General features: G+C 34.3%; 1 protein-coding gene across 1 annotated transcript; it reads left to right on the top strand.

Moving 5' to 3' along the window:
* The first annotated feature begins 205 nt into the window (after nucleotides 1–205).
* Nucleotides 206–705, top strand: LOC120185711. The gene is made up of 2 exons (XM_039189858.1): nucleotides 206–372; nucleotides 460–705. Exons 1-2 carry the CDS (start codon nucleotides 244–246, stop codon nucleotides 703–705), a joined length of 375 nt encoding a protein of 124 aa, XP_039045789.1. The 5' UTR covers nucleotides 206–243.
* The last annotated feature ends 9,168 nt before the right edge of the window (nucleotides 706–9,873 follow it).

Below are 9,873 nucleotides of genomic sequence, written 5' to 3' on the forward strand. Positions count from 1 at the left end.
CAACATGCTTGTTGTAGGGGCTACAGGACTTAGTCATTGCCAGATTGGCCAACTGCCATTGAGAACCCCCCCCCCCCCTCCTCACATGCGTAGATGCGTTTGCCTTTACACTTAAAATCCACCCCTTTTCTCCTTTTTCTCTATCTATATAACCCCGTGAAGCAATATAGGTCTTCCAATCAATATCTACATTCTTAGTAAAATCCCACACTCCCAGTAAGTACAAGTACTTTTAAACGAGACATGGAAATGGCTGTGGAGCTTGAAGATGATCTGTTCTTTGCAGATTTAAGCAAGCAAATCTCTTTGCTTATCATGGACGATGATAATGATGATGACCCTCTTATCAGATATCCTTCAGTTTCTTTCCAGGTTTTTTCTTTACATGCTTTTCATTTTCAGAAAATCACACATCATTTTCTCCTAAAACAAAGTGTTTTGGTCTTTTAAACATTTCAGGGTTTCACCGGTGCAAATCACCCAACAGCACAATCTCCATTTATGCAAGAACAAATGTTTAGAAGAGAAAGCAAAGGAACTGGAGTTTTTATCCCAAAATCATCACAACAGCCAAGAAGGAAGCATGGGGGAGGAAGATACAGTTCTTCATTGAGCTCCAATCCCAACAGGCAGCTTCATCAAACTACTACAACTATGGCTTCTCAACCATCTTTCAGCAACTCTTTTAAACCAAGGAAAGGCTGAAGGGTTCGCGTCTACTATCTATATGAATCGTATAAATTTGTTTAATATAAGGATTTTATATGTGTACATTAAATAATTGGGCCTTCCAGGTCTTGGAAATGAATTGTGATATGAGATTGAGATCATATTGAATCTTAGATGGATGGGTATAATTGGAGACCAGAGTCAGAAAATCCTTTTCATATCCATTGGCGGATTGTTATGAATGAAGCTGCTAATGAAGATAATTTGGGACCCAACAAACAGATGGCAAATGGAATACAATCGTTTGAGAATCACGAAAGGCGCTGACCCAACAAACAGATGGCAAATGGAATACAATCGTTTGAGAATCACGAAAGGCGCTGAGGAACGAGGACAAGGAAAACTCCAACGGCCTTAACAAATTACATCCTTTATTGAGAAAATATATATAAATAATGATGAAGAGTTGTATAGGGGGCATGAAAAATATTATCTGAAGAACTTTCTATTGGTGGATGGTCATCGTTATTGGCTTTCATCGCTACTCGTCGATCGTAGAAAAATCATCCTCTCTTAAAAGTATGTTGCAACTTATTTAATGCTGCGTTTAGGCAAACTAATTTTTAGCAACCGAAACACAATACTTATTACTTAACGTACCTAATCCAAAACCAGTAGTTGGTGGCCGTCTTAATTGTTCAAAGGACTCTATAATTGTAATATTCAGAAATTGGAATAATCGTTAGAGACCATCTCAATTCACATTGCAACAAAGAATTTTTGTTATAATCAATCGATGTTTGATATATTTATCAACTAATCCATATAGGTCATACCACAAATATATGTGTGCAAAAATTATGTAATATGAATATGAATATATCAAATTCTATATAAACATTAAAGATTAGTACGTTACCAACATGGGTTGGTTTAAGTAATTAGTAGTATGATATCGCTTAAGTAAGGTCTCAGATTCAGGTCCTTGTGTACACAAAAAATCCTTATTGGGAGACTCATCTATCAAAATCAGGTGTACAACGTGGGTTAATCCAGATTAGTCAAGGTGAAACCTTGGAACCGAGAGAAAAAAATAGTATATTATTTAATACTTGAAATCAGTTTTTGTTTATAAATTAATTATATTATTTATGATACTCTAAAAACTAAATAATGATATAAAAACAATTTTTTACTAATATGAGTTGAACTAAATATAAAAATCTTATACTAACCATGATTATTTTTGGGGGATATAAATCAGAAAAAAATAATGGAGTAGATATTAAAAGGCAATCACCAAACGTTGGTTATTTTTAGCACCGTTTCCCATTGGATTTCTTTCAAACCCGTCTCTTTCCCTCAATCACAATTCTCTGTATTTTGTGGAAACCTTATTCAGGTACATCAATGTCTCTTTTCTCGTTGTTGAACACTGTTCGACACGTTGATCATTATGTTTCGGTTAATGTTGTGCTTTTGTACGTGGAGCCTGGTTTATCTGTTTATGAAATATGAATGATCATGATTTCTTGTGTTTTGGTTATTTTCTCATTATAACTAGCCAACAAGATGATTCTGGTAAAGAATGGATTTGTTTTGGGGTTTCAGGGACGGCCAGCAGGAATGAAGGAGCAACCGCCTGCTGCAATGGCGTCAACGGAGGACTCATTAGCTATTGCAATTGAGGAATTGAAGAACAGGGAAAAGGACATCGAATCCTTGAAAATTAAGCTTGGAAAATCTGAAGAATTGGAGGCGAAATTATCGGAGAAAGAACCTTCGTTTCATAGATTGAAAGATGAAGTGAATATGGTGAAATCCTTGGAGTCCCAGGCAATTTGTTTATTATAGGAAGATAAAGAGAGAATCAACGAACTCCACGAACAAATCAAGGAAAGATAAGAATCCGAGAAGAAAATACATGATTCATTCATGGCTCAATCGAAAGAGTTCGATCAAGCAAAGATTTCACTCGAGGAATCCAAGAATAAAATCAAATCTCTCCTGGAAATTCTGCAGAACGATGACAGTTCATCATCCAAGGTTGCGTTTCAAGCTTTCATGGCGGATGACAAATTAGGAAGACTAGAATCCGAGCTTCAATCCACGAAAGAGCAACTATCTCGTGCACAAGAAAATGAACAGGCATCGTCACTGAAAGCCGAGAATCTAGCCGAGGAAGCCAGCTATCTAAAACATGAACTGAAATCCATAACCGATGCAGAAGAAAACAACAAGAAAGCCATGGATGATTTAGCCCTGGCATTGAATGAAGTAATAACAGAAGCAAACGAAGCCAAGAACAAACTCTCATCAACACGAATCGAGCTCAAGAAAACAAAGTGGCACGTCGAAAGCTCAGAAAATTGGAAGGAAAATACAATGAAGCAAAGAAAGAATCGGATCGAAATAAAAACACGTCGGAGAGATTAAGAATCGAGCCGAAGAATCGTTAAGGCATGGAACATAAGAGAGATCTGATTCGTCGATTGCATTCGAAAAGCCGAATACGAACGGAATGCTGCACGAGAAGAATGCCAATCGCTGCTCGAATAGCTTCAAGAGACCGAAAACATGAACAAGAAGGCCAAGAAAGAGAATCAGAAGCTTCGGAACATCATGAAACAGGCAATAAACGAAGCTAACGTAGCCAAAGAAGCATCGAACATTGCTCGAGCAGAGAACTCGCAGCTCAAGGACGCCATTGCCAAAAAGGATGAAGCTTTGGATTTTCTTTCCCAGGAGAATGAGACCCTTGAGATTAAAGAAGCGGCTGCTCGTGATATCATTAAGGAGATGAAGATGTTTTGCGAATTAGGCAACGGAGGAGTTTGTAATGTCCGATGATCATGAAAATGGTAAGGAAAAAAAATTAAATGCAGTGGATTGTATAGATACAGCACCACTTGTTTGCTTCGAAACAGAAAGGTTCCAGACGATGAAGAAATTCTATGTTAGCTGAAATTCCAAATACGGTTGAGTAGGAACCCATCCAGATTTAAACACGTAAGATTTTTTTCTCCATTGAATATTAAAAACACAGATATTTAATTAGTATATTCATTATCGTTTTATTCATTATCAAATATGCCATATTTCTCAACATGAAAAGTTACAAATAAACTAAATCGTAGAGACATAGAAGATTGTCAAAATTAATATTTTATGTGAATAATTATTTATCATCGCAGGAAACAATAAATATTTTTATCCAATGATATAAAACAAACAAAACCAAAAGGAAGAGGAATAGATATAACCTTCCTCTTCTTTCATCACACTTGATCAATTCTTTCATCGTGGAAGTACCAGATTTATAAACTCAAAGCAAGAGTGGCATTTGAAATAAATAAATGCATTTTTTTTTAACTTTTCTGTAAAAATAAATCTTTATTGTTCATTTATTTTTCTTCTCGGCTAAATCAATGGGGGAGGAAAAAAAATCTCCTTTTTCATTATGCGGCTTTTAGATTTTTTTTTCTTTTTCTGTTACAAAAATAATGTTTTTGTTGGATTAAAATTTATAATTATAATATATAATGTCATCATAGAGTAAGAAATAGAATTAAATGATCAATTATGATAAATATGTCATAGATATTAAAGTATAATGGAATTAAAATATAAATATCATAAATTATATTTATAATTTGACGAGGATAAAATTATAGGTAAATTATAAATTTGATAAATGAATTTTTATATAATTCATTTTTTACTCACTGTATTTTCAAAATTTTAAATTTACACGTAAGAATATTAAAGTTGAAAGAGTTTGATTTGACATAAGTAATACCAGTAAACTGACCATGGAGAACAACGGACCAATTGCCTATAATGAATTGGCCCTAGTGATAATTGCCGATTCCATTTGTGTAACTATTACTTCATAGGGTTTTGAAGAATTCAAAGATTGCACTTTATTTAATCATTTCTCCTGATCAGTGAACTTTTTTTTTTTGGCCGAGTGTTCTTGGAATTGTATGCTACCTTTTATCTGCAGTATTTTTGTATTTCACATGTAGGAACCATCTAGGTCTTTTGGTTATGCATGTTGCATGTTTGATTCTTTATTCATTGGTTACCTCATTTGGAATTTAAAAACTGGGTTTCATTTGAGCAGAAAAATCATCGGCCGAGAGGGTTCAAGATGCATCAATGAATAGATGGGGAAGATATAAACGAGCTGCATCATTCAATTCAAGGAAAACAGTCCTCCTTTCCTCAATCCTGTAAGTTCTTGAATTGCTAGCAAACAAACACCTTACTTTTGAAATGCAATTTTTTCATAAATGGGTCCATTTAGTATGATTTTATTCTCTCTTAGCATCTTTGAAATAGCTCAATTAAAAACCCAATCCCATGGTTTGGAATCGGTAGATATCCAAAAGTGAAAATATTTGACTAGTAGACCACTATAAGGGAAATATTTTGACTTGAACAAGTAGATTTGGGATGCTAGGAAGATCGAGCTCAAACTCAACTACTTCCGAGTTTGAAGTCGAGCTCATTTTGACCGGTTAAAAAAGCTTAATCAAGCCTAATTGATATAGTTTGAGCAATGACATTGATTCTTTGTTTGGCTCAGATCAAGATTGGGGACATTGATTTATCTGACACTGATAGTTAAGACAAACTATTGATAGGTTCAATCTACGCTACCCAGGTTTGGTTATAACACTCCCAATCCGTATCCGACCCGAATATAAATTTGAGGTGTCACATTAATTCTTGAAGTTTTACCTAGGTCATGTTAATATAATGTGTGATGTTAATATTATTTATTGTCGAAAACAAAAACAAAATTAATTTTTAAGTCGTCAACAAAAATTATTCATCATCGATGGAATCAATATCAATAAAAAATAAAATATAATTAATCATCAACACATTGCTTTGGTGATTTTCGGTCCATTCATTATGGAGAACTTAAAATTTAAAAAAGAAGAAACTGTCAATCGTGTTGACTTCCTCATGAGGTGGATCCCCAAATTAAATCCTAATAAATATATTATGTAATTCATTATCTTCTTCACGTTCTGACAAAACCCTGATCTCACAATCATACAGGGTAAACTATAGATATCATCGTTAAACTTTATTATTTCTCCTATTTTTCTCAATGCATTTTAAATCTTTTCAATTTAATCACTAAATTTTAAAGATTGAATATTTTAATCACTCAACCGTTTTAAAGTAGTTGAAAATTTAAACTTTTATTTGTATTAAATTGGTGAAACCCTTAAATCAAAGTAAATATTGAAAATTCAAATTCACATTGGAAATAAATACTTAATAATTTACATAGATACAACACAGTATGTTTACAAAATGGATCAGAGCATTACAATTTAGAATTTTATAATACATGCCAACAAAATCACAAAATAATAAGAACCTACATTCGAATTGTTCTGATCTGATCCTCTGCAGAAGTATGATGTCCTCTTCTAACTTTAACTCTCATATCCCTTTAAACCTACGTGTGAAACAATCACACGCTAAGTCGATGACTTAGTGAGGCAAATACGAGTATAATAAAACATTGTAAAATATTTGCTTATTCATCTCATAGAAAACATTTCATACTGAACTAAATTTTCATATCATAAAAAGAATGTATACTTGCATACATTGTTCAATTTATATTACTTTTGTTTTAATAGCCCAATGCATATTACTGAGAACTCTAGGTGTCTGAGTACATTGAGGTTGTGCAATAATGCAGTCACCACTGCTCATATAATTTGCACCGAAGTGCCACGTAGAATTTGTCCCGAAGGATCGCGTAGAAATGTCCCAAAGGACCACGTAGAAATGTCCCAAAGGACCACGTAGAAATGTCCCGAAGGACCACATCGATTTTTCCCGAAGGACCGCGTAGAACTCTCGACTCTTGGCATGCCAACTATACCTCTAATTCTCATACATATACCTTGGGCTTTAACCATATAATTATTTCTCATTTCATTATTTAAAGTGTATTTTATTCACATATAGTAAATTCACGTAGGCACTTTCACATAGAACATTTTTGTTTAGCATATTTCTACATAGAATAATGTCATATAAAACATAACCATATACATAAAGATCAAAACAATGCTTTAAAAATACACTTGATATAAACATGATAAAATATTAAATAAACTACATAAATAGTTTTTAATCGAAAACTTCGAGCTTGGCTTGTCGTAAGTCGTCCTCAATTCCAATATAAAACAATTTAATTGCACTCACATTTGCCTCGTGTAAGTTCTAAACGAAATCTTTTTCTTTTCTTTCAATCTCGTACTATGTCAATTCCTTCAATACCGTTTCGATCCAAATCTACACATAGACATGTCCTATATCAATACCGAATCTCCATTAACAGTTAACCGATTAACACTTACGTAAATGTAACGAAAGACTTATAATTTCAAATTTCAGACTTAATAGTATCTGTACCCCTCCTACAGTATCGATACTTCTCTCTTATGGTACTGATACCCCTTTCAGTACCGATACCATTCTGGCATTCTGGAATCCCGATTTCAGTTACAGTATCGATAGCTTCCTCTTGGTATCGATACCTCCCCCTCAATATTTATATTGCTTCAATCAGTATTGATATTGTTCATCAGATTCATATATTTTCCTACAATTTACTTCATAATATTAGTATTGTTCTTCTAGTACAGACACTCTAACCCATATTTCCCTTAATTAACTTCGAATTTTACCCACACTTTACCTAAATCTTAAACTGTTGGGATTATGAAGAGGCTCAAATGACCAACCAAAAAAGTGCAAATGGGGTAAATGTATAAAATTGAATTTAGGGAGTAAAGAGAACAAAAAGATAATACAATTTGGCACAAGTATTTAAAGTGGTTTAACTTATCAACCAAGTCTACCTCCAATACCTTAGCTCCTCACTAAGGATTTTCTAACAAATTCACTAATTTGTTCTTTCTTTTTCAATGATAAAGAGATAACATTTACACTCCCTATCTTTTCAATTGGCTAAGATATAACCAAAAACTCTTTACAAGGAAAATAATGTAAACAAATAAAAAACCTCTAAAAATGAAGTTGTTTACAAGAATTTAGCTCACAAGAATAAAATATTTACAAGAGAACTAGAATAAAGAGTGAAAAGTTCTTCTCTTGTGTTTGAATGCTTGGATAGGTGTTCTAACCCTTCTTCAAGTGTCCACAACTTGTATTTATGTGTTGGAATGTTGTTATGGTCGTTTCTAGCTGTTGGGGTGGTTTGGAGCCGTTGGGGATCAGTTTTTGTGCAAAATAAAGCTACCCGAAACAAGGGGTATCGGTACTCCTAAAGGAAGTATCGGTACTACCTTTGTTTATATTTAAATCAACTAGTCGTTACTAGCCGTTGGGGCATGATAGTATTGATACTATGGCAATGGTATCGGCACTACTATACAAAGTAGTATCAATACTCCTTTGGGTATCGATACCTTCTTCTTTAGGAGATGGCATTCATACTTGAAATGCCCTTTTCTTTGACAATTAAAGCACACTAGGGACCCTTTTCTTGGTTGATTCATGCGTCACTTCCTTGAAAGACATGAATCTCTTGAACTTTTTGAAGAGCTTGGCCATCTCTTCTTCTTCATCGTCTTCATCCACCTTTTCACTTGAATCTTGATAGCTCTCATTGGTAGACTTGAAGGCAATGCCTACCTCTTTTTTCTTCTTGTTTTGCTTATCTCCATCTTCTTCCTCTTCCTTCACCATCATCTCATGAGTAAGAAGAGAACCAATCAACTCATCGAGAGTGAGAGACTTTAGATCTCTACCTTTGATAATCGTCGTCTTCTTCGATTGCCAAGACTTTGAAAAAATTAGATCATCTTCTTCATAAGCTTCTCATTGGAGATAACTTCTCTAAATCCCTTAAGATCATTGACAATCACGAAAAATCTATATGTCATAGCTTTGATGTCTTTATCGGGTTTCATCTTGAAATTCTCATAGCTATGGTTGAGAAGATTTATCTTGGTTTCCCTCACTTCATCGGTTCCTTCATGAGTGACTTGGAGCTTATCACACATCTCATTGGCATTGGAACAAGAGGAGACTCTTCCATATTCATCTGGGCCTAATGCACAAAAGAGAATGTGCATAGCCTTAGCATTGAGTTTGAACTTCTTCTATTCTCTATCACTCTAATCGTCCATCTCACCAGTTGGAATGGTGTAGCCTTTTATGATAGAGTTCCAAGCTCCTAAATTGTTGGCTTGAATTAAAAGCATCATCCTATTATTCCAATAGGCATAATTTGCTCCATTGAAGTAGGGTGACTTGTTGACCGGTTGTGAATCTTCAATGTAGTATGCACCGGAAGTTGAAGCCATTTCTTTGTCGGTTGTGTTGGGAATCAGTAGAGCTTCTTCGAGGATCATCTCAAGGTGGTTAAACCTTCTAATGAGTCAAGCTCTGATACCAATTGTTGGGATTATAAAGAGGCTCAAATGACTAACCGAAAAAGTGCAAAGGGGGTAAATGTATAAAATTGAATTTAGGGAGTAAAGAGAACAAAAAGATAAGACAATTTGCTACAAGGATTTAAAGTGGTTCGACTTATCAACCAAGTCTACATCCACTACCTTAGCTCCTCACTAAGGATTTTCTAACAAATTCACTAAATTGTTCTTTCTTTTTCAAGGATAAAGAGATAACATTTACACTCCCTATCTTTTCAATTGGCTAATATACAACCAAAAACCCTTTACAAGGAAAAATAATGTAAACAAATAAAACCTCTAAAAAGGAAGGTGTTTACAAGAATTTAGCTCACAAGAACAAAATATTTACAACGGAATTGGAATAAAAAGTGAAAAGTTCTTCTTTTGTGTTTGAATACTTGGATAGGTGTTCTAACCCTTCTTCAAATGTCCACAACTTGTATTTATGTGTTGGAATGTTGTCGTGGCCGTTTCTAGCTGTTGGAGGTGGTTTGGAGCCGTTGGGGGATCAATTTTTGTGTAAAATAAAGCTGCCTAGAACAAGGGATATCAGCACTCCTAAAGGAAGTATCGATACTACCTTCGTTTATATTTAAATCAACTAGCAGTTGGGGTCTAATGGTATCGATACTATGGCAATGGTATCGGTACTACTATATAAAGTAGTATCGATACTCCTTTGGGTATCGGTACCCATTTTTGCATTCTGGAATTTGATTAA

This window comes from Hibiscus syriacus, unplaced genomic scaffold (genome assembly GCF_006381635.1).
Source record: "Hibiscus syriacus cultivar Baekdansim isolate YM2019G1 unplaced genomic scaffold, ASM638163v2 tig00113124_pilon, whole genome shotgun sequence".
Taxonomy (NCBI): domain Eukaryota; kingdom Viridiplantae; phylum Streptophyta; class Magnoliopsida; order Malvales; family Malvaceae; genus Hibiscus; species Hibiscus syriacus.

Bases quoted from the DNA above. Each gene is read 5' to 3' on its own strand.
- LOC120185711 (XM_039189858.1), top strand. From the start codon at position 244: ATGGAAATGGCTGTGGAGCTTGAAGATGATCTGTTCTTTGCAGATTTA. The intron at 373-459 runs GTTTTTTCTTTA...TAAACATTTCAG, and splicing joins ATCCTTCAGTTTCTTTCCAG to GGTTTCACCGGTGCAAATCA.